At 39.8% G+C, this 25844-nt stretch overlaps 1 protein-coding gene across 6 annotated transcripts in view; it reads left to right on the forward strand.

Annotated features, from left to right (window-relative positions):
* Positions 1–25844, forward strand: part of SMOC2 (SPARC related modular calcium binding 2) — a 211874-nt gene that overhangs the window by 153294 nt on the left and 32736 nt on the right. For all 6 annotated transcript variants that reach the window (XM_019479866.2, XM_019479865.2, XM_019479867.2 and 3 more), the window contains 2 exons: positions 2361–2547; positions 12894–12976. In XM_019479866.2, coding sequence (XP_019335411.1) covers positions 2361–2547; positions 12894–12976 — 270 coding nt within the window. The remainder of the gene's footprint in view (positions 1–2360; positions 2548–12893; positions 12977–25844) is intronic.

Consider the following 25844-nt stretch of genomic DNA (forward strand, 5'->3'; position numbering starts at 1 on the left):
CATAAGCTTTCATAGGCAACTGCCTACTTTGTCAGATGCTATCAATGAGTTTGCAGGAAATAAGTCTTAAATGAGATATATGTATAGATTCTGCTATTTGTTACACTAGTAAAAGGGAAAAGAAGGTGTTGGAATGATTCCATACTTACAATGGTACAAGTGAAGGAAGAATTTAGCTTTCTATTTATGAGCGGGTGTTTTTGCTTTTTCTGACTGCAGCAGCCTCAACCTCTTTTCTTCTTTTTACATTATCATAAGAAGTGTTTAAAAAATGTAGACAGACGTGATTACCCAGCAGTGTCTTTTCCAGCAGAGCACCATCTTGTAAAGCAATAATCACCATGGTTAAAATTCATTGAGGAAAAGCCTTATTGTGATTTCTCCAAGGCATATGCCGGTAACAAATTTCAAGTCAGTGAAACAGTAGCTAGTTCAATAAACATTCTAAAAGTGGAAGTTATTACCTACGGAGACATTTTTAAACAGAACGTCTCTATCCGCATTATGCAGATCCTCTAATTATAGCATGTTATTTGGATTTCATTGCTTTTAAAACTATTTAATATCGTATTATGCTCATGCTTACACCTAGTGAAGGGCATGCTAAATTAGTCAGGGCATCGGGAGACTCCTGCCCCCCTGTCCCCATGCCATAGACAGCAAAAGAGGCACCAAAGGGTCTTAACCATAGGACTGAAAAAAAACATCAGTGGTCTATAATCAAGTCATCAAATTTAAACTTTCCCATTTAATGGAAATGAAGCTCACTGTTTTTGGAATGTGGCCATTTCACAGCAGCATTTGCCTGTTGTTTTGAGTATGAAGGTGAGATATAAACAGCATTTGCTGGCTTTTTTGCTGCAACAAAGTCTTCTTTGATAGCGTCTGGTCACTTTCCTCTGACTACTGATAGTCAGTAAGCATTCTGAGCCAGAGGTATCAACTTTCTGCTGGATTATGCCTCCAATTTGTGCAGTGTTTTATCCATGCAGTGGCTAAAACTCAATGAGCTTAGGCTGCAGCTGTAACTCATTGTAGATAGGCTCAATAATCTAGTCAAGGATGTAATGGTACCTGCTGCAGGCTAAATGGTCAACTTCAGGTGGTAAAATTTGTCCTAGACTGAGAAAGGAAATATGTTCCCCATTCTTTTAATGTACTAGGAAAATGGAGGGGAAATGACTTGTGATGATATTTTGGGGTCAACTATAATAGTGATTGCATCTTTCACTGGGCAGAATAGTTAGGTTCACATTCTGAGAAACCTAAATATAGTTACCTTGTCAGGAATTCCTATGCATGCAGTGATCTTGCTAAATATTATTAGCATTTTGGCTTTTTCAATATGTTTACTTCAGCATTTAATTTTTGTGTATTGAATTAAGCCCTGATCAACATAGAGCTAATACTTTTGTTAAGTCTTTAAAGTTTGGGGGATCTAGGTCTTCAAACACAGTGTGACTTTTAAGTTCCTGGAGAATGGAATGATCCAGGGTACTAGAAATAAGCTATTGCATTGTCTTTGTTGTCATTGCCACACTGAATCCAGTCCAAAATGGTATTGATGAAAAATCATTAACATCAAGTTCCTCTGTAGTGGCCAAAATAAAATCAATGGGTGATCTCCATCCAGTTCATGACCGGCTTCCCATGAACCACACCTATGCGTGGTTTTTTTGTTCAGAGATTCAGTAGAAAGGCCAAGGACTGTGAGGACATAAAGACTGAGCTGTGTTCATACTCTGGTATGTGTTGCCTTGAAGGAAAACTAAAGCTAGGTGGGGCAGTGAGGGAGAGTTGTATTGATTCTCTTCTTTCAGTATATAGATGAGGGTGTTTGATTTCCAATCCAATTAATACATTACTTTTCACCAATGCCAAAGTCACTCAAGAAATAAAGTCTGCGCTGTATTTCAATGTTTTCTTCTAATGCTTAGCTCAAACCGAAATAAAATGTCCTAAAAAAGTTAAGGATTAATTATCTTGAAATGTTTTTAATTATATTCTGATTCATTGCCTATGGATCCAGAGAAAGAAACAATTCTACTAATATTAAAGCATTTAAAAGTGGGGGAAAAAAAGGGACAGGGGAATCCATGACTGGTGTAAACCTGTAACACGGCTTAAGATAGGGAGAGAGATGGAAGAGGAAAGGTGGAACACATAATGTAAACCCAGGCTAAAGAGATTTGAGCCCAGTAAATGCATAGTAATAGTGCAATGTATCTCATCAAAGACAGTCTTTAATTACAACAGGATATAGCTAGGGTGTTATCTTACTTTCATTCAGTCGATTCAGAAGATACTTCCCAAATATTTGTCAACATTCTTTTTTTTCCCCTCTCCTCTCTCTCCAAAAGCCTCATCCTGTGATCAAGAGCTTCAGTCAGCACTGGAGGAAGCTAAACAACCCCAGAAAGACAATGTGTTTATTCCAGAGTGTGCCCAGGGTGGCCTTTACAAGCCTGTGCAATGTCATCCTTCCACAGGATATTGCTGGTGTGTTCTTGTGGACACAGGGCGTCCTATCCCTGGTACATCAACAAGGTAAGTAAATAGGAGCTGCCATTTTTTTTTAAGTTGGTGTGTATAGACTTAGCTTCTTTGCCAATAAAAGCAGGCTGATACATGCCAGCTGGGGATGTTACACTGTGGACTGTGAAAAATAATTAAATAATCTCTGAGAGAGATTAGATATGAAGACTTTTCACGCTATGGGCCATGTGGGCATCTCCAGTACTACTTTCTCCTGCTTTTCTCTTATTTCATACTGAGAAGCTACAGGGTAGAAGTTGGGAATGGGTCAGCACAAAAGAAGTCCTATGCCCCTACAGAATTGTATAGGAAAGGACCAGTCAACATTGTCCATGTAAGAAACACAGCCCAACCTCAGAAATGTTCAGTTGTTGTTTTTTTTTCCCAGTAACCTCCTAAGCCACTTTTATATGACTGACTTCTATGGAACAATTGCCTTGGAACCCTTAGAAAGAGATAATGTCGTTTTAGTGTGTTATTAATAGAAGTCTTCAGTTCACTCATCACAGCTGAGCCGGATACATGGTAAAGCATCCCGAGCCACATTGAGTATGCATGCAAGGCAAAAATCAGATTCCAAAGCATGTTATTTAGGCCAGTTATTGAGGTTTGGCTCCTGAAAGAACACTTTAGAAGCTCATGCAAACAGCTTGATGTCAGCATAAATCTTTTCATAGTTCAGTCAAACATTATTTTTTACCCTAATGTTATATTTGGGGAGATAAACAGTTAAGAAACACAGTGCTGTGTATTGCATTCCTGGGAGCAATCTGTGCATATTCTTTGATTGCAATAAACTCTCAGTAAAGGAGCATTGTTTGGATGGTGGTTCATTCGATAGGCGGGACCCTGCATAGTACAGGCTTTTAGTCTATGTGGGAATGGATCAGTCACTGGCAATCTCCTGTTTCTCATCTCTAGCAAGCTAATGTCTTTGAAATGTCAAACCAAAATACCATAAGACTGGTTCTGAAATTGTGATATCAGCACTTATGTTGTAAACAAATATTCTTTTTTGAAGCTTAGCAGTAACCCTGCTACTGCTCTCTCTTTTCTCCATCTTACCTTTTTCATTGTTTCTTTCTCTTCATGAAAGTCCTTTTGCCTTTAACGACTCTCTATTTCTGGGTGCCATTGCTCATTTATTTATGAAACTTTGGGGCTAATATAGCTTTATTTGGCATATTCTATGTTCTCTATGCCTTTCACATGACCTTAGTTTCTGCTTCCTTTGGTCAGAAGCTGAAGTGTCTTCTACACAGCTTCATCTTGGATTAGCCAAGCTGGAGAATCTTTCGGGTAATGCTTCTGTTATGTAGAGTAGCCTTTAAAATTTATTCATATTGCTTTTAAATTTTCAATCCATTTTATTCTATATTTATAAAATAAAAGTATAGACAAAATGAATGAAGGGTATGTGCACGTCACCTTCTCCCCATCTGATTGGCCCGCCATTTGAAGCCAAGAAAAAGTTGTATGTCAGAGAATGTATTCTAAAAGACAGACACTGCTGTTGAAATAGAAAAAAAAAAAAAATGGCTGAGTGGTTTAATAAAGGAAATGAAAGTCAACAATTCCCAAGAAATATTATTAATAACAGTCATATCCTTAGATATCCAAATGAGGTCATATATATCCTAACTTTTAGACTTTGTAAAACAGTGAGTTTTACAAAACTTAAGACCCATGGGAATATCTCTTTTATTAATAATAATAATAATAAATCTAGTGGAATAAATCAGACATTCCCAGAAAGTGCTTATCATTCAAATGCTTAAAAATTGTGCTAACCAATGGAAACGTGGAACGAAAAGAAAAAAAAAACAAGACTGTAAGCAAATGTACAAGTTACTATCTTCTTACATTTTCTTACATGGAGGGAAAGTCATATGAAACAAAATAGGTATCGTTAATACTGAAGGATTAGGCCTTGATCCTACAAACAGTTAAGTGTTTAAGGGCATTTGTAGATGACACATTAACGCGGGTTAAATGCCCTTTTGCACTACTTTAATAGTGTTGCTGTTTGCACGAGAGTCCAGAGGAGCGCCATGAACATGATCAGAGGACAAGAGAATAGTCCTTATGAAGAGAGGCTGTAAGCTATGGGACTCTTCAGCCTGGAAAAGGACAGGCTCAGGGGTGACCTGGTGGCAGCCTATAAGTACATAAGGGGTGTGCATCATGATCTGGGGGAATGCCTATTCATCAGAGCACCCCAGGGGATGACAAGGTCCAACGGTCACAAACTCCTCCAAGACTGTTTTAGGCTGGACATAAGGAAAAACTTCTTTACTGTCTGAGCCCCCAAGCCCTGGAATAGACTCCCTCCAGAGGTGGTTCAAGCATCTACTCTGGACTCCCTTAAGAAGTGTTTGGATGTTTATCTTGCTGGGATCATTTGACCCTAGCTGACTTCCTACCCTTGGGGCAGGGGGTAAAAATATATATATACATATATATATTTCCCTTGGAGCCTGCCTGCCTGCCTAAGCTGTGCAGGGACCTGGTGCTTCCCTCTGCAGCTGTGGTACTCCCCAGAACCACCCGAGCTGGGTGCCTGGGGGCAGGTGCTGCCTGGTGGGGGGGTGCCGCTGCCACTGAGGGAAACACCAGCCCTGCCCCCTGCAGCTCAGGGACTGCTTGGCCTGCCAGCAGCTTGCTTTCCCCTCCCTGCCACCAGAGAGGCGGATAAGGACATGGGTGCATGCAACTTGGCAGTTTACTTCACCCTAAATTGAAGTGGTGTTTTTAAAAAAACACTGATTCAGTTTAAACCCCCATGTTGTCTACAAATGCCCTAAGTACCTAAGTAATTCCCACTGATTTCAGTCCTAATATTAAACACTAATATAAGCATTTGAAGACTGGAGGCCGAAATTCAATTTTCAGGATTCTTTCTATTTTAAGAATCTGAGGGCTTATAAATGAATAACATGTTTAATCTTTTTAATTTATTATGTTTAACCTGGCAATGCCCCTTTCAATTGCAGAATTATTATTCTGTACCTCTGCCATATTCTTTGTACCCAGATGTTGTACCAAATATCTTTCCTCCTAATTTTGGTCTCTGTAGGCTCAGCTAGTAAAGCTGATGATGACTCTGTCTTCATTTTTTGCCAGTTTTCTTGCATTTACAGGGTTAAATTTGGACAGTTCCAATTGCAGTATTTTAACACTTATTTTGCTTCAGTAGATTTAGATTATATATGATGTGCTACATCTGTATTTACTATAAACTTGAGCCAATAGGCTAAAAGTCTGGATGCCAAAGGAGAAAGTTTAGGCACAAAGCACTAATAATAACCAGGGGAAAATGCAGAGTGGGGTATCAGATTAATCAGGGATCAGGCTGCTTGCCAGATACTGCATTAGTATGCACTGCTCAGAGATTTCTCTTTCACTGTTTTCTTGGCTGGTTGAAGAGGTCATCCATCAGGTATCCGAATGCTAACCTTGCTATCAAAGCAACTTCTATTCCCATTGTTCTAGGAAAAGGTTCCTTTCTCATTCACAGGGTACACACACTTACATGACAATGAAACTTCATTGAAGCTTCCAGGACAATATCTGATAGGCCATTGGACAGCTCAGAACATTTTCATTAGACAAGGTTAAAGTAAATTAAGCACTGAAGGGGGGAAAAAAAACCCTTCTGCCCTGTAATTAAGGGTCAAAAAATATTAATTGTTCTTATGAATAGAATAACAGCAGGGTATGGCAGGATTTTGATGTTTCTAATACAGCAATTTTTTGTGGAATCATAGGAGCTGTTCACTTAGTATTCCCAAAAATGTGAGCAACCATATATAATATTAAAGAGTTCCAGTCTTAGGAGTAGTAAGTGTGTAAGAACTTGCCCAATAAGAAATGGCATGCTTGCTTGCTCTTTACAATTTAAGTTTTTCCCCAAAGCACTGTAAATTCAAACAAAGCAGCTTTGAGCTAGGCCAAGAGAACCAGAAAGTAAAATTTCCCAGAGACAGACCCTAATCTTATTTCTTTGTCAAGCTGAGTGAAATGCAATAATTAAACAGAGAGCCCAACAAAAGATGGAAAACATGTTAGATTTGGGGAGGGGGGGGGCGGGGGGAGGGGGAGGAATGCAAAACCTCTTTAACTTTGTCTCCTAAGATATTATTGGTAGCACAAATAATGTTTTTTGGACATTTAACTTTACTATGTTCCCTTTAAAAACAGAAAAATAAGGAGATGAATGGGATCTATATTGTCAAAAATAACAGAATTTTCAGGTGGAGGCTGAGCAGCTCTTATATATAGCTTCATTATGCCTTGGCATTGCAACCTTTGGCATTAATTCTGAAAACGCTTACATGTGTGCTTAAATTTATTCATATCCCGACTGAAGTCCATGGAACTACCTTCATGGAAAGGTGTTGCAAGAATGAGGCCTGCTTATGATTTTTATGTTCTAACAGCATAAACTGTTTTTGCTTATTATAGCTTGTTATAAGCAGTTCTTACAACTAGATTATAGTTTCATGAAGTTATATAGGCTTTGTAAATTCAAATCAGACAAGCACAGACGAGTTTTTTAATCAATAAATGGTGCTGAAAAATCTAAGAACAAGTTGGAAGTAGCACAAAAAGATGTTCCCCCCCTATTTTACTGTAGTTATGCACAGTTGGAGCCATTAAATTATTAGTGTAAGCCACTCATCACACACCTATTGACTAGGGGTAAAAACTGAGATATTCTCATATGCACTGGGTGACTGCTACAAATGCTGTTTGTTTGGTGTTTTTTTTTTAAATCGTGGCCACTCTTGCTCTTCCTCCAAGTGCCAGTCAAAACCAAGGGATAGAGTAGAGCAAGAAAATGAAAAAAGAGCCCTACAGTCCTACAGAATGTTGTAGCAGTGAAACCATTATGACTATATGGAAATGTAGTGAAAATCTACTGAAATTATTCTAAAATCCTGTAACATTTAATAGAAATTTAAATGCCCCTATGGGGCATCCTGTAGAATTGCATAATAGAGATATGTATCTTTATTCAATTCTATAGGGTTATACAAATAAAAATAGAAAAAAGTAACCTGTTATTTTTATATTTATTCACATACCACACTCACAGAATTGGGACACACTTTCAGAATTCAGACATAGGTCTTATGTGTGAAAAAATGTTTTTTTCTTTGATGGAATAGAAGCATGGAGGAATAGAAGCATGGAGACACTGTGATTAAATGCCACATCACCCCTGCTGTTTGCTGGGCTGGAGAAGAGTCCAGTATTAGCCCTCTCACAACCACTAAGGAACTGGTTAAGTAGACAAAAACTGATACTAATTCCTCAGCAGCTGTCAGAGGTTAACACAGTAGTTTGTGCCTAAAGCAGCCAGTGAACTGGCTGAAGGAGTCAACCATGACTCTCGAAAAAAATCTCTTTGTCTATGTTCTACCTTCCAAAAACAAAGTGCCAGCTTATTTTGGCGTGTGTGGTATGTGAAAAAATACAGTAAATTCTAGCGATTTCTAGGAAATAAAACAACACAGAGAAATGTTTTACCGAATTCTTATGAGCTCAAATAAATAATCATTTGGGTTTAGTTAAAGGCAAGAGTTATTTCCTTCCATCAGATATGATTATGCAGTTTTGTAATAAAACAAGCCAGAAACCTTTGACGTCAGAATGATTTGATTTTAGTAGAATTTGCATGAGAAGCGAACTGTTGAATGGCCTAAAATGAAATTATTAGACTAGATTGCATTGGTATAGTCCCTATCACCCTTCATCCCCTTTTCAGGCACCTATGAAAACCAATACAAGTGGGAAGCTAAGCAGTTGTAACAGTATCACCAAATAGGCAGTGTTCATTTTTTGTGTGCTATATTACACCGCATAGATCTGAAGTCACCTTCCATATGTACTGCATGTTTGTGAAAAGCTGGCTTTTTAAACTGTTGGAGAAATTTTGTTCCCAGGGGAGCTTGCATTGTTACTGTCTGCCAGGCATCATTCCACCTGATTAATTAGTAAAAACTCAGCAGTAAAGGAACCATCTTTTTTGTCTCAGCTCACATTTCTTGAATTGTCATTTTTGAAGAGATTCTAAATCTCACAGTAACTTGTAGTGAATCAAATCTGATATCAGTACAAAATCTACAGCCAATGTCATGCTCAGAACCCCATTTTCTTACACTGTGTAAGAACATAAGAATATAAAAAGTGCTGTACTGGGTCAGACCAATGGTCCATGGCATCTGGTTCTGTATTTTGTCTCCAACAGTGGCAGCCCAAGATGCTTTCAGGGAGAGCATATGAACAGGGTAGATGTAGTGTGATAAGTATAAATGAGCTTTTACTTGTTACAATTTCAAGGGCACTTAAACAGTTAAAGAGTGGTGAGAGAGAAGAAGAGAAAGATCAGTTTATGTAAAGCCTATGGATGAACTTCTTGGCTGTGTTTCATCTTTAATGAAAATATATTACAGTGATGAAATCACATTCTTAAAGCAGAAAGGCAGAAGACTTGATTTTCCTTTGCCTTGCAATTTGCAAATTTGTACCCCAATCCAAAATAAATGTAAAATGCAAGTATTTTGTATTATTAGTGCTTTACTGTCCACTTTCCACATGTATAATTCACTATACAATGTGCAAGGCAAAAGAGATGCAGGCCAGTTTTGTTATGCAAAAAACAGGGAACTGTAACTGAAGCCTAAAGAATGCTCTGCTAGGAATATATATCCTATGAAGCTGCAAATAAATTAACTTTTTTTGTGAAGTCCACAGTATAGCCAAACTTTCCTTCAAACCAAAAGGTAACAACAGCACAAACTTTGAATATTCAATTCTTGCAGGGTATCTGGTCAGATTTGTAGACGCAAACATATGGTTATGCACCCCCAGCACATGTAGCTTTCCCAGTAGAAATTCTTTTCTTGTTTAGTATTTCACTGACTGGGTGTATTCCTACACAGGTCCTCATTGCTTCTCAAACATAGACATCAAGGCTAGGGACAGACATTCAAAAAGCCTGGGCCTGAATTGATTCAATCTTTGCAGGTTAGTCTAACCTGGCTAGGCTAAATCAGTTTTGTAACTAGACAGACATCCCAGAAATGCAAGCACATGCCTGCAGTGACTCAGGCTAGAAGTCGGGGGGTGCTAGAGCAGCCCTTCCTTTCCTTGCATAACACTAAACTGAAGGGGTGGGGGGACAGTTCATGGCCAGGCTCCCTTAGCCCAGCAGGGAATTGATAAGAGGGTTTATCACCCCTAACTCAGTGTTTATCACCCCGTTAAGAAAACAACACAGGGATATTACCAGCTACCTGTTGATTTCGCCTGTTGATTCAGCAGGGACCCTAGCCAGCATGTGGTCTGATAGCTAATACACAGACACCTCTCCACAAGGCAGAGGGGAGGGGGGAATTACTGCTTAGCAGCAGGTGGTGAGGGGCAGAGGGCTGAACAGCCTGCAGTTGCTGCTGGAGCTGCATCCAGGGGGCAGAGGGGAGGGGCTAGCCCTGTGGATCAGAGAGCATGCTGGGATGCTGGGAAAGTCTGATTTATTTTGAACTAGCAAGGGGTCTGAGACAGACAGTGCATAAACCAGTTTGACCCAAACCAGTTAACTCAGATACTACATTCAACCAGGTTTATCTATAACTGGTTTCAGCCGTTTCCAGACTGGTTTATGTGCACTAAACATCTGTTCTGTTACAGGTTTAAACCAGTTTCTGATCACTTAAACTGGTTTATGTGTAATGCTTGTGCCTAGCCCAAGATTCAATAGTAAGATTCATATAGTGGATTCATTGTTGATCATAACTGTGTAGGATGAATATTGTCACAGCACGACTCCCTAATCTGGCCTGAGTGCAAAACCTGGAAGGGATTTATTGGGAGTAGTTTTGCTAATGATTGATTACTATATCCCCTGTTCTGTAATGTATACCTGGGCAAAGTAAGTGCAAGTAGGTGTAAAATATTAAGAAACTAAAAGGAGGATCAAAAGGGATAATGCAGAATTATGTTATGTATTTCTTCAGTTATCCCAGAGTTTTGGTTAAGAATCTTGAGAGGTTGCCCCCAGGCAGGCCTTTAGACTGAATGTAAGGATTTAAGAATGTAAATATCTCGTAGGCAGAGTTAAGGAGAGAAGTGATTAAGTCAGGTGTGCTCAGTCCCTCACTATGCCTGGTTTAATTCAATACAGCTGGGAATGGAGGATTGAGAGGGTGGCATTCTGCTCTGCTGGTCCTGGGCTAATATGGCCTGTAAATGGCTCCCAGCATAATAAACTCTACTAAATCACTGGTTTTCAGTGCTTTTGATCTTCCAGTCACCCCATCCCTATGGCTCCCATCTTCCCCCACCCTCACCTTGCTTTAAGCACAGCCCCGGAGCCAAGCTTTCCTTTAATCAGGTATGCTGCAGAGGTACCTTAGCTAGCTCTGTATATGATCCCTCTAGTAGCATAGTTACAGCCACACAATACTGCCTGTCAGTTAATTAGATTTAACTCTTAGCCAACCTAATTAACCTGTTCTGATCACTTAAACTGGTTTATGTGTAATGTTTGTGCCTAGCCCAAGACTCAATAGTAAGATTCATATAGTGGATTCATTGTTGATCATAACTGTGTTGGATGAAGATTGTCACAGCATGACTCCCTAATCTGGCCTGAGTGCAAAACCTGGAAGGGATTTACTGGGAGTAGTTTTGCTAATAATTGATTACTATGTAGTACTGTTGCAGTGCTGTTGCAGTTGTGATGGTTCAGAGAATATGCAAGAACCAAGATTTGTTTGGTAATATCTTTTATTGGACCTGAAAGAGAGCTGTTAGACAATTTTGGGGGCACAAATGAGGGAGAGCATTGTTGCTCAAAAGCGTGTCTAACAGCTCTTCCAGCTATATAGTTGGTCAAAATATTCTTGGCATCCAAAACATCAACATACACCCTACAGTGCAGGCCACGTGTACTGTGACTGTGCCAATAGTTTGACAATAAAAGCAGGAGGTAACAAAATATACCTTACATTGCAATTAACATTAGAGGTTATGTTGCTAGATACCAAATAGATTATCTTGCAGATGGCATCCCTTATGGGAGAGAGTGGGAGGTATAGAGCAGTCAGTGTCGTTGGCTAGAGCTACTTGCAGCAGAGATGCAAGCAAAGCAGGGCTTCTTGTTACCAGTTGTGACTAACAGATGTGGCTTAATTATATTTCTTACAGGCTGGAAACAGACACTGCCCTTGTTGCACCAGAAAAAAATTGATGGCAGCATTGAATGCAAGCAAACAGACATCCTTTCCCCTTGTCATGCCCCAGGTGCCCAAAAATGTTTGCACAAAGATGCCTGCTAAAAGTTTGTTGTACCTTATTGTGAAGACCATGTTCACTGATGGTGTGATCCCCATAGCTCAGGGCTGTCCACAATCTCCAGCTGCCTTGAGCAGGCAACTTCAGGGTGTGCGTTTCACAGTGCAGACCAAAGGACCCCCATAGGGTTCCCCAGATCAGGGCATGGTATCTGGAGCCATTGTTCTGCAGGTTCAAACTGCTGAACACCCAGGAGTGGCAGGGGCATGATCCTGTGGGAAAATGGCCCTAGGCAACTTCTTTACCTGTTAATCAACCTGATCAGCTGTGCTGAGAAACATTCTGGCACAGTTGATCCCGCAACAGACAGCGTCTGTTTGTAGGTAGAAAGAAGCAAAGAATAAAGATAGTGACTTGAATGAATCAAGCAAGCCATGAAGGCTTGGTCTGTTCCACTCCCCAGTTCAAACCATCTGTCTCCTGCTCCTCCAGAATCCCCATCCAGCTTTTGCTGTGGTCAAAATGTTAGTTGTTAGTGGTTAGACTTTCTTACATAAGCTAATATTTGTTCCAGCACTGATACAGTAACTTACAATTTTGGTACTGTAATATTAACTCAATACAGTATCAGTTTGGGTGGGGTTGTTTGTCAAGAGCTTTATGCCTGCAATGTTACATGGTTTATTATAGCTTTTTACCTCAAAATTTTGTTAGGTGGGAGGAATCTAATTTTCGATATCTTTTTTTATTGGTTTTTCAACATTTTTTTTCAGTTTCCTTGTTCCTTGGTTATTATCTCTGTACAGTGTGCTCAGGAATGCTTTCCTGTTGCTTAATTTGTTAATGGTTGCAATAAGGTTTGACATCTTTGAAAAAAAATGCATATTGTTTTGTATTTGTTCATTTTTGAGTATGAGTGTATTAAGGACAAACTTATGTAGCCGCCCTGAGTAAAAGAGATATAATTTCAGTGTGACCATAAAGGGTTTGAGAGAAAGAGAATTTTCAATTAAGTTGACTTCACTTCCTTTTATCTTTTCTCTCTGTTTGCCCTGCAGGTATGAACAACCTCAGTGTGATAACACTGCCAGAGCACATCCAACCAAAACAAAGGATTTGTACAAGGGACGCCAGCTTCAAGGTCAGAATAATAGATAAATTTTGCTTCCTATGTTCCAGCATTTTGTTTATTCACTACAATAACTTGGAAAAGAATATTTTTGCTCACAGCTAAAAGCAAAAAGACTTGGATGTAGCTAGGTTTGTTTGCTATTGATTGAAGTCGTACAGTAAAAACTTGAATTCCACACACTTTAAAAAAGGGTGTGATCATGTTGTAAAAAGTAGTGAGACTTAATTTCTCAGGTTCTAATCCTGCCGACATGGAAATCATCAGAAGCTTTGCCATTAATTCAGGATCAGTGATTTATTGTATTTGTATAATGCAAGATCTACACAAAAGGTTTAGTAATTTCAATTACAGCTGAAAGAAATTGTGAAAAGTGAGAATCAGAAATAAGCAAATAGTGGGGGATTTTTATGTACTGTGGGAAATGTTTCAGCTCAGGAATACAGAGAATTTCTAGGAACTTCTGACCTAAGCATGACATGCAGTTTTGAAGCTTTTCCTGAGTAAGGAATATATTAATACTGCCTGTCTATAAAGCAGATTTAATTGCAAAGTATAATTTGAAAAGAAATAGAAACAACAAATGCAAACTATATATTATTGTACTATATATAATTATATGATATGTTCTTTACGGAAAAAAGTCAGTCACCAGATGCATGTGAGTCACCAATGTGGTGTGGCCATGACAAAGCCAAATGTGATCCTAGGATATATTAGAAGTATTTCTAGCAAAGATAAGGAAGTATTAGTGCCATTCAGCACTACTCTGGTGAGACGTTATCTGGAATATTGTGTACAATTCTGCTTACCTGTGATCAAGAAAGATGCTGAGCTGGAACAGGTGTACAGAAGGACTGCCAGGATGAGCAAGAGAATGGAAAGCCTGTCTTACAAGATGAAGTTAAAAGAACTTGGTTTATTTAGCCTAGGAAAATTAGGGGTGAGAAGGGATACAGCTTCTTTCAATAAATATATTAGAAAGCAAAATACCAGGGCAGGGAAAGAACTATTGAAGCTAGGTGACAATATTGACCAAAGAACAGGTGGGTATAAACTGTCCATGAACAGACTTCATCTGGAAAACAGAGAAAGGTTTCTAACCGATGTGGTTCTGCAATATCTTTCCCATTAAGAGTAATGGGGCAAATCACCAACTAGTTTTTAGATCTCTGATTCTCAACCAGGGTGCCACATGGGGTGCCCCTGGGATGCCTTGAGATCCTTTCAAGGATGCTACAGGGTGCCGTACCATGTTAGCACTGTAGGTGTGCAAAAATGATTCACAAGGTAAACCCAGAAATTTCAGAAAGGAATCCATGTTAAAAACACCCTGACCTGCCATGGTCTTTCTGAGTTCTTTGCGACAGAAGAATTGCTTCATTATTTTTCTGTAGTCAAAAAACAAGCAAAAACAAAGAGTCGACATTTTGCAAGGACCGTTTCGAGTCCCGTGACAGGAGTCCTGAGTATATCAAGGGGTGCTTTGCCTCTCAAAATGTTGAGAACCACTGTTTTAGATGGTGCTTGATTAATTTATGAAAGATTATGGGTGCCTGCAAGAGCGTAAGACTGGACTCAAGCAATCAAGAGATCCTTTCCAATTCTGTGTTCCTAACTGTAATGTATGCTCTTTTAACATATGTGCAATAGACACAGGGTACAAGAGTTTACATGCACTGAAAACTGAGCTGAGAGTATGAAGTTCCTAACTCTTAAGAGAACACCCTTGCTCTTTATAAAATGAATCCCACATGCCTGTTTTGCAGCTGTGGAATTTAGTTGATCATATAAGGTGAAATTCAGCCCAAGTTCTCAAATAGGACTCATATGCAACTGAAGTGATACACTGGCCTGGAGCTGACCCTCAGAGTGGTGAATTTTACTCATAGTTCCAAATTCACCCTAATAGAATTCCACTGCATCAGTGATTTTGCCAGGAATAAATTGTGCTCTTCTCAAAGGCAAAGAAGATTATCCATTGATTTTAATGGGAATGTGATCAAATATGCAAATATATCTACTACCCATAACCATAATGTGTATATAACTGTCAATCAATTAAACAAGATGTAATATTCTCTCACATTCTTCTGTTTCTCGGAGTAAAACTTGCATGCTTAGTGGGGGGTGAAGGGGGTTGGTGTCAGTATATGTGTCCATGTGTAAAGAATTTATTTTTGGATGGCTGTGGCTGAAGAAATTATTTCCTATTTAGTTCCAGCAGAATGTAGAGCAGGGTGACAACTTAAAAACTATCCAGTTCATAAAGCCATGAGCTTTCATAGGCAACAACCTACCTCATCAGTGCTATGACAGTTTCATAGTGTCTGACAAAGTAGGTTGTTACCTGTGTAAGCTTCCTGAACCAGTTAGTCCCTAAGAGCATTTTTACATGTGCCCCTGACCTAGTGCCCGGCGCTTTTAGTTAGCGAGCTGCTCTAATTAAAAGCACCCAGCACTGCATTGGGAGCACATGTATCAGCGGCGCAGTGTGCCTCCGTGCTGAGAAAATGGCAGCGGTGCACTTTAAACTAAAGCGCATTGAACACATTTTAGTTCAAAGTGCACCATTGCCATTTTCTCAGTGTGGAGCCTTGCTGTGCCACTGATACACGTGGCACACAAGTCTGCCAGAGTGCATCAATTTACATGTTCCAGCAGACTTGATTAATCGAGTCTGCTCCAACACACTGGATTTCCAGCACATTGAAGGAGGCTCCTTGCATGTAAGTGCCCTTAAAGTGCCACCCTGTCCTGTGTTCTGCTTGACTTCAGACTGACACAGCTGACTGCTGCTTTTCTCCTAATTTTTAAGCATCATAGCCTCTTCTCATTCTTACCTGATGCAAACATTTTTGAAAAAACTTCTGGTGGATGGTGTGAGGCAGGGAAGAGATGCTGCCAGCTTTCACACTTCTTTTCCGCACCCAAACTAATAGTGTTTTTATGTAGTGCTGAAATAAAGAGTTGACCAGTTGGGAACATTATGCCAGAAAAATCATTAAATAGAGCTTTCCATGCTGTAAACTCCCACCTGGTAATTTAATTTGGGATTAGTATAGTAATGCTTTTTTGATTTTTCTCTTTCCCCTCTGCAGGATTTTATACTATATCAGCTTTAATCCAGCAAACCACAACTGAAGTATGAGCTCATAATTATTAAGAATTATTACACGTGACACTAATTTGTTCTCCTATATTTATGTTGCTTACCCTTAAATGCCCTTTGATTTCCAAATACTTTATACTATTTTGATCTATGGCTTTCTGGCTTTTTAATTTGTTTTTGTTTTTGCTTTTCCCATATTGTTTTTCTTGTTATTTATGTTAAAATTCCTGAAAGTGAACCCCAACTTCAAGGAATAAATGTGAACTTCTACTGGGCTAAAGACAGAGTTAGTCAATGCCCTAAGCTTCATGTTCTACTATCTATTCTTTTCCTTATCCCCTCTCCAATCACCAAGATAGTCTTTCTAGGTGTTACATTTTATATGATCCTTTGTTCTAATCTGTGCTGTTCAGCAAAGAACTGGCCCAATATTTTAATATCAGGAATGAATATGTGCTCCTGTTGTAAGATTCTCGAATGCTAAATATTTCTGAGTCTACTTAAAAAAATTCAGGATGGAATACTGCTTCCCTTTGTGCACCTGTATGGTAGTTTTTTGGACATAAATGAAGGTAGCAATTCAACTTCCCATGCATTGTGGACATATAAACAGGTGCAGTAGGCTGTGCATTGGCTAGGTGGTTACAGAGCTACATACACATGCCTATTGTAGATACATACCTGTGCTTAAGTCCCCAACACACAGCCAGCCAGAAACCCACAAATAATGGATATTAGAGTGAGGCAAAGGTCCCTACTTTATTTTAGCCCCCATAACTGAATGATTAGGGCACTTCTCCAGGAAGCTAGATAATTAGGCTGTAGACCCTCATTCACTTAGAAGTTTATGCAGGCATAATGCTGATTTTACATTTAGATTCTTTTCTGTTTTGCTGTGCAGAAGTAGGAATCCCATATACATATTTTGATAGACACTGGAAAATGAGGAACTTGCACTTAATATTTATCTTTAAAATCATGATGGATTGAAAAATACAAAATTGGTAAATTATTTTAACTAGCCATGCTGTCCAGCCTTGAGATTTCCTTCAGGTACCCTGTCACCTGCTGACTTCCCTGCTGGCTCTGTTCCAAAGCAGGACCTGCCTCTGGGTAGCTAGACATGCATCAGAACATGGCTGAGAGAACAAGGCTGGGATACAGCCAGCTGAATGGTTTGAGCTGTTGTGAAGCTGTTTGAACAAGTTGTATGATATTCTGTCACTCCAGACATTCTGGGTTTTTAAAACAGAGAGATGTTTGTGACATTGTGCATGTTTACATGGACAAACATCCAAGAAAAACTTCAGCAATGAAGCGAAAAATTACAAAGTAATGCTCTCAGTTGGCAATCTTACACCTGACTCAAGGGGTAGCATGCGTGAAGCAGTTATGCTGTGTTTCACTGACGTATTTGCTAGCCCGGTCAGGATGTAACCTGTTCACATGGCAACTGAGTGTTCATTTTTCATAGCAATGCCATGGTCATTGCCAAAGTGGGGATGGCTTTTCATTTTAAATAACTTTATAAAGAATCCAAATTTGAAATGCATAGTTTTTGTTTTTTTATCTGCCAGGCTTAATCTTATGTCAGTTTTATCTTGTTACACATTCTATATCACTAATGTGAGATATATGTAGCCCTTATAGTGGTCCTCTATACAGGAGAGAATTTTGCTTTGTGTGAAAACATCACATGCCCTCTTAGGCCTAGCATGGTGAAGGCACTCGAGGCCATGATGTGGCTAGGATCATATACAGCCACATTTGACTCCCTAGCCTGAAAAATTAGATATCCATTTAGAGTTGAGGAAGCAGGAAGGAGGGAAGCCTTCAGCATTCATATCTAGAGCGCAGCTTGAGTTCACATCTCTGAAGCCATAGCATGACACCTTAACCACCGACACTGTACCCCAGCCAGACACTCAGTAGCTAGAAATGCAATACACAATGGTGTGAAAGACATGTCTAAACATAGCTGGTCAAAAATTTTCCATGAGAAACGAAAACATCAAGGCTTCTGCTTTCTGTGAGAAAGTTTGACTTCTCATAAAACTGTGATTCTCAACCAGGGTGCCCCGGCTCCCTGGGATACTTTGAGATCCTTTCAGGGGTTCCACAAGGCACCACTCCATGTTAGCACTGTAGGGGTGCATCTAGATGAGCATGCATGTTTGTCTTCCCAGGAACAAGTAGCAGCAACATGCCTTGTGCTGCTGCTACTTGTCCTCCGGGAACTCCTTTACCACACGTTTTCCAGTGTGCACCAGGTTACCCCAGATAGGGTAGGGGAGGCTGGGGCCAGCAAGTGTGCTGGCTCTGACAGCCTTACCTGGGAGCCTGGGGGCCTTCTGGGGCTGCAGCTGTGGCAGAAAGCCTGGCCAGCAGCCGGAGCATAGCTCCAACAGTCCAGGCTCCAGTTTTGGGTGGCATGTGCTGCTGCCACGTGCACCACCCCACTTTTTTTTTGGCATGGGTTTTTTTACCCCAGCATCTCCCAGGATCAAGAAAATGCACCCAGCTGCAAGGTAGCAGTGCAGGGAAAGTTTGCATGTGTGGTGTGTGGTACCATAGATGGGTCTGAGTGGCCTAAGATGTACAAACAAGATTCACAAAATGAGCCCACAGATTTCAAATAGGAATTCATAGCATTAAAAATATTCAGAGTTGTTGTGGTCTTTCTGAGTTCTTTGTAAGAGAAGAATTGTACTAGTATTTTCTGTAGTAAAAAATGAGTGAAGAGCTGGCATTTTCCAAGGGCTGCCTTGAGTTAATTGAGGTGTACTTCAAGCCAAACAAGGGGTGCCTTGAGTCTAAGAAGGTTGAGACCCCCTGTCATAAAGTGGTGAACACCAGAAATATGAAAAACAAGTGGGTGCATCATAGGATACATCATTTTCCCCAGCACTATTTTTCTTAGCTGGAAGTGCCATTATTTTGATGCAAGGCAGAAATAAGCTCACTGGCATGAACTAGGGACACCATGTCAAAATGGATTTGCAGTCTTAAATTTGAGTGCCTATGGTTTTGTGGCTTTAGTTCAGACCATTAATGTTGTTTACATTTAATTTTGGTTTGTTTAAATTTTTCTTTTCTTTAATACAGTATGTTTTTAAAGCTCCTGTAGACATGATACTTTCTCTCAAATCCAGGGTTAATTTGGGAGGAGATTTTTGTTTGAAAATCACTTTTCATAGTACACTGAAGTTGTAATATAATCTACTGGCTTAAACGTGTGTGCAGATATAGTAAAACCATGTGCTAAAATCCCAGAAGTAACCCTTTGAATTCTCCCTTAATATTTTAATTTAATTCTTCATTTCTAAATATTGCCCTAGAGCCAGATGCTGCTCTCAGTTACACCAGAAGAAATCCGGAGTAACTTGTTAACATCACTGGAATTACTCTAGATTTATGTTGCTGTAGACAAGAGAAGAATTTCACTCAGTATTTTTGCCCTTCCTGACTATTCCATAGTGCTCTTGAAGGCTGTCACTAGACTGTTGCATCCTGATGTGGCATCACGTTAGCAGGAAAGAAGTATTGTATAACACTTCTCAAGAAAGATCAATATTTCTCTTTAGGCAGAAGTAGCTTCACTGGCACCACAAATGTTTAGTTTTTAGTATGAGGGTTCAGTTGAAGTCTTATAAAGAGGGATTCAGTCTATTAAAATATCTATATATGCTACTTCCTCTCACAGATTAGATTCTGGATTCTCAATTTGGACATTTAAGGGTAGGGAAAGGAACATGTTCTGATCAGGGCCTAAAAACTCTAGGTCTCATTTAATTATCACAATAATTCAGGGAATACTATTTAAATCATGCTAAGGACATTAATATCTGTGATTTACTTGAGACTTCCTTTGAAGACATCTTGATTTATAAAAAATAGTATGGAAAACTATTGCTTCAAAACTCTTTTACAGAACATAGTGTTTACTTTTTAGGCAGTATGCTGGTGAATCTGTCCACATGCATAATTTTGTTCCAGTGGTGACATGTAGAGGGTACATGGGGGTGCACATGCACCCCTGAGAGCTCTGGTGCACCCCCTGACAGACCATGCTCCCCTCTTAGGCAACAGGCAGGGGGGGCACGCGGGAGCACTAGTGTCCGCCCTGTGAGCACCAGCAGGGGTGTGGGAACGCCGAATGAAGTGCTGCAGCCACTTCTGGGAGCACCGGGGCCACTTCCCGGTCAGTGCAGTCGGCTGCAGGGGGAGCTCCCCCCAGTTGGTGAGATTGGCCCTCCCCCAGTCACTGACTGGTCGCTGGGGGGCATGTGCCGCCCCTGACTAAGGTGGCACCAGTTGCCCATCTTTTGTTCCAAAGATTATTAGTGGTTCATCTTAATCCTATCTGGGCTGTGGCTCTGGTATCTGAAGAGTTAATATCTCTCTATATGCTCATTGATTAAATCTATTTAAGTCATGCTGTTTGTTTCATGTTAGCTTGTTATTTAACAAAGCGAAAGTGACTCTAATGGCTTAATTTTCTTAACATTTTAATGGTTTAATTTACTTAACATTTTTCCTTGTCTCTGTGGTACTAATGAGATATTTCAAGCTTGAACAGCTTACACTGCTTAAAAATACCTCATGATTTCAGTTTTGTAGAAATGCCATATAGAGAAGTACAGCTTATTTTTCATTGTTGAGCGTGCGTTTTTTTTCCAGTAGAAAAAAAAATCAGAGATGCACAAAAGCAGCTGATACAAGATCCTCAGTCAAAGAACCTTCATGTAGAATCATTGAACATCTCACGTTGTGTTTCTGTTGGGTAGGAGCAAGGGCACAGTACAAATGAGATGAGAGTTTAAGTGAATTTCTTTCTGAGGTATTTTCCATCACACCATTTTAGTCACCCCAGCTTGGGACTGTGATTTCATCACTGTTCAGAAGGTATTAGGACCTGATTCTTGGACAAAATTCTAAGGTACCTTGTCTACTGAACATTTCTTCCTGTACTTTCATAGGGATGAGTTTGTCTTTACTTCCTCTCAGTGCAGTGGGATGCCAGCATGGAGAAGCAACTGATCTTATCTTAATACAGATTCTGCAATGTTCTGTAACGTAAAACTATTCCTATTTTAAAGGTATTAAGTAATTAAATATTTCTGAGTGCAATACTGAATATTACTGTATTCCCATGAACCTCAGATTTTTAGGACAGTTGCTCAATTCTCCCTCCATTGAATTGTGAATTTAGGAGGATTATATTTTTATGTTGTAACAGACTTCTTCACTGGAATGATCCACCATTTAAAATATCCCTTTGTCACTGACTCTTGCGCTCAGAGCAGCCCAGTGCTGAAGTCCACAGCAAAGCAACCATTGAAATTGATCCTTGTTTTTTTCAAGCTCTCTAGCTACTTTGCTAGTCAGAGGAGAAGAGACATTTTGCAAAACTGGTAAAGGCTCTGTGAAACCAGGCCACTGAATCCATGTATGCAGGATTTAGTGATATGAAGCGACAACGCTTTAAAGAACCTTCATTGTGCATCAAAACCTTTTTGAACATATTTAAAACTGGTTATACAAATCAAGAGGCCAAATACAATAGGGGCAGGAGGCATGAGATACATGATTTATATGCAGAGGCAAATGGGGCTGTGGGGAGAGTTCTGAATGCATCAAATGTAATTATATGCATACAGTGGGCAAGATGAGGGGAGACTACGCAGAGCCTTTATATGGATGATATGAGTACTGGTTCAGTACAGCTCCATAAACCCTATCAGGGATGGCTATTTGGAAGAACCCTGGAAGTAGGCTTTGGCAGAAATGTAGCTGAGGCTAAATCCAAGACAACATGGATTTGTTTGTCCCAAGACTTCCTAGAGAATGAGGGACTGTAGCAGTAGTGGGTAAGATTAGCTATTCCTGGTGCCCCAACAGTAGCTAGAGAACAATTGAACCTGTGGAAAGGATTCTATCCCTGCTAGTTTACAGGCATGCTGGGAAGAGGAGATGGCTTGAAACTGCTTGAAAGTTGTAATCCCACTGGCCAACAAATATTGTGTAATAGTACCTCTCAGTACCCAGTTCAAGAAGGAGTAAGTTAAAAAAAAGCAAATATAATGGCAAAGGGGGGCAGAAAGAAGCATTGCTATTCTTCTGAATTTTTTTTTCTTTGTATATTAAATAGGGGTTGGGCAATTTTGGTAAGGCTCTGAAATCCTTGTTCACTATTCTCTTTTTCTTGGATGTCCTGTTCTGACCTTCTTACTCAGCATTGATCTGGACTCAACCCTCAAGAATGCTTTACTTCAGCCTCCATTACATTCACTTCTTTTTTTTTTAAATGTACCCAACTCAACAGCCATTTAATGCTTTCAATTTAGTGAGAGTTTGTTAAATAAAACAAAGGGAAATTTACAGTAAAAGCAATTCAGTTACCAGTAAAGCACTACTGGAGCTCAGAGCTTAGCCAAAACTAGTAAAATAGAAACACTGGCTAATTAAAGGTGATGCTTCTGGCTCCGTAATAGCATTCCATTTACCACTCTGTTAATATTAACTGTAATTTTATGTATATTTAAAGGGCTGAATTGGAACAATAAACACTGACTGCATTTTTTCAATTCAATTAAATTTGGATGGAGTGAAGCAGAAGCTTTTAAATTCTCTTTTCCCACCTGTTCCATCCCTCCTTCCCTTTTTCCAACTAAGTCACTTTCTAAATAGAGCAGTCTTTCCAAGTGTACTGTTCTGGCCCATGGCTACTCTGTCTGTTCTGTATAACTAAAACATTTGCAGAGAAGTGGCATCTCAAATGGATGAGTGCTGTGAGGCAGGAAACTCTTTCAGTCATTTATTTGTCCTTGGAACAAGATCGTCTTGCTGTACCGTCTCCTGGACAGTAGACAGTACCTCTGCAGTTATGCCTCCCACCAGCATATCTCTCAGTTCCTGCCAAATGACATTCTGGTTGCATTTTTGGCATGCTGGCCAAACTATGGTTAACTGAGAAAGTGGTTTTCTCCAGAAACATTACTGGAGAAATCCAACTGTATGTTAACGAACCTCTGTTAAAATTAATGAAGCAATGGTGATTTATATCAATACAGGATCCGGATGGAGACAGAAATCCTGGCCACACTGAAGTTAATGAAAATTTTGCTATTGACTTCAGTGAGGCCGAGATCAAACCAAATGAAGTCCATTATGCTATGAAACCAAAACAGAATGAAAAGAAGAGGTAACTAGGAAAGTAAACAAGCTGCAAAATGTTAGTTCTTCTCCCTGGACGCAATGCATTAAGCCTACCAACTTGAAATGAATACCGAAACAGATTTCTTGATGTTAGTTGCGAAAGCTCTTTAAAAAATGGGTCACTTTTAAAATTCTTTCTTTAAAATGAAAAAATGGTGTTTTTAACAAGGTCTGTTATTTTTTCCTTTCTATTCAGTACTTGTCTATATACCTAGAACATAATCATATTTGGGCAAGCTGTGTTTAACTGCAACATTGGACTGAGCTCTGCTGTCAACACCTATACAAACAGGGAATTTCTAAATGAGACAACTGCATAAAAATAGCACCTCATTCTTGCAAGGGCAGGGTGAGTTCTGTGAGGCATTTTAAAATCATGGCAAATCAATAGACAACAACTGGATGGAGCAGGCAACTTTGTACGCTGTAACATATTTTTATCATCTTAGTCAACCTGAAAAAGGTATGAACATCCCTTTTTCTTTTGTAATCATCTAGCAACTGGTAATAAAAATTGAATACCCATTTCTGGTGGTGTATAAGAGAAAGAGAGAGATCCACACCTATCCACACTAATTAAAAATGGATAAAAGTCACTTTTGATCTGTTTAATGGGTGAGCTGCACAAGTGGGGATCACCAGCACTGCTTTCTGTTTTATTCCACAAGCAATGAGTCACAGCTTGGTGCTGCTCCTACCAGGGCCCATGGCTTTCAAAAGGTGTGGAATTGAACCCAACACCTCTTCTTGCAGAGCATTCAGAGGAGAAGTAATTCCGGTGACCCTGAGGACATTAGATTCTGCCTGAAATATACTAGTGTATATGTTGTGATATAAAAAGATATTTCTCAGACTAGTAGGATAGTAGTTCTCAACCAGCGTATTATGGCACCTGGGAGATACCGTGGGGTGCAATGCAATATTAGCACCGTTAGGTGTGAGACTACCTAGACAGGCTTCTCAAAATAAACACAGATATTTTGAATAGGAATCCATAGTGTCAAACACATTTCTTAACTGTTGTGGTCTTTCTGAGTTCTTTGCAACAGAATTGCTGTTATGTTTCCAAGGTCAAAAAAATGAGTGAAAGCTTAGAGTTTGCATGCTCCCAAGGGGTGCCTTGAGTCTAAAAAGGTTGAGAACCAGTGTACTAGAAGCATGAAAAGGGAAAGCAAATGAATAATGACCTCAACATGTGATTTAGTCTAATGAAATCTTGAATTTCACTCTCACTAAGCCAGCATTTCGTGTTGAAAACTTGGCACTGCTTGATGATAGCAAGCCCTGAGCCACTGTGTATGTAGAAATTCTCTCAGCTCTGAGAAATTCCTGTTGGTTGGCATTCAGCTGCTGAAAAGCATATATCGCTACCTGGGCACATCTACATGTTAGGGCTGTGCGAAGCTTTGGGTGCTTATTCAATTCAGAGGAGATTTGGCCCGATTTGGTGTGCAGAGCCCCCCATGCAGCGTGGGGCAGTGGGGGAGGGGGGCAGTGGGGATTGCCCCCCCGCCCCAGAAGCACCCAGTGAGCTGGGGCTTTTTTTTTCTAAAGAGCCGGGAGTTGGGGTGGGCAGGGCAGCCATTGCCAGGCTGGCTGGGATGGGCCTGGCTGATTCAGAGATTCGGCAGAATCTCTGAATCAGATTCAGCTGAATTGATTCTGGACAGTGTTTCGAATCACCAGATCAAATCACTGTCCCCTGAATTGGCCAAATCTGAATCCAAAGCAAATTCCAGCTGCTTCACACAGGCCTACTACACATGCATTAACACACTTTAGTTAATACGTGTTAAATCTAGTACCTCCATTGTGAGGTACTAGGAAAATGCACATTAGCCCATCTTAATGTGCATTAACTACAGAGCATGGGGCACTTTTACACAATTAGAACTGCTCTAATTAAAGTGCCACCGCATCTCCTGTATCAGTGTCCCTACACTTAAAAATGGCATCAGGGACATTTGAAATAAAGCTCATTTTAGTTCAAGTGCCCCCATTGCCATTTTTAAGCATGGTGATGCTGATGCATGAGATACAAGAGGCTGCTGCAGTGTGGCAATTGCCATGTTCCAGCAGGCCTGATTTATTAAGTTTGCTTCAATGTGCTGGAATTCTAGCATGTTGGAGCAGCCTCCACACTCACGTATAGGTGCCCATACTTTTTAAGTGATGCCTAATGCACATTAGCCAATTTTAACATGCATGAACTAAATAGCACTTTTTTTTCAATGATGTTTTAATGCTCATTAAAATAGGCTAATGTGCATTAAAGCACATGTGTAGATGCAGCCACTGGGGATGAACAGAGAAGCTTTAGAATTCAGGTCAATGATCTCGTCATTTGTTCTGAATGTTAAATTTATCATTATCAGTTTGTTTGTAGGACAGAAAAGAAAAAGGAGTCAGAGAACTTGTGCAAAATGTTTCTGTAAGGGAATCTAAATACGAATAAGGCATCCAAGGGAGTGGGTAAAAAGATTTGTGCTAAGCAGTTTGTCTTTTAAGAAGTACACAGGAGAGGACATCTGTGGCTGCTAGGAAAATCAA

The sequence above is a fragment of the Alligator mississippiensis genome, chromosome 1 (assembly GCF_030867095.1).
Source record: "Alligator mississippiensis isolate rAllMis1 chromosome 1, rAllMis1, whole genome shotgun sequence".
In the NCBI taxonomy this organism is placed as follows: domain Eukaryota; kingdom Metazoa; phylum Chordata; order Crocodylia; family Alligatoridae; genus Alligator; species Alligator mississippiensis.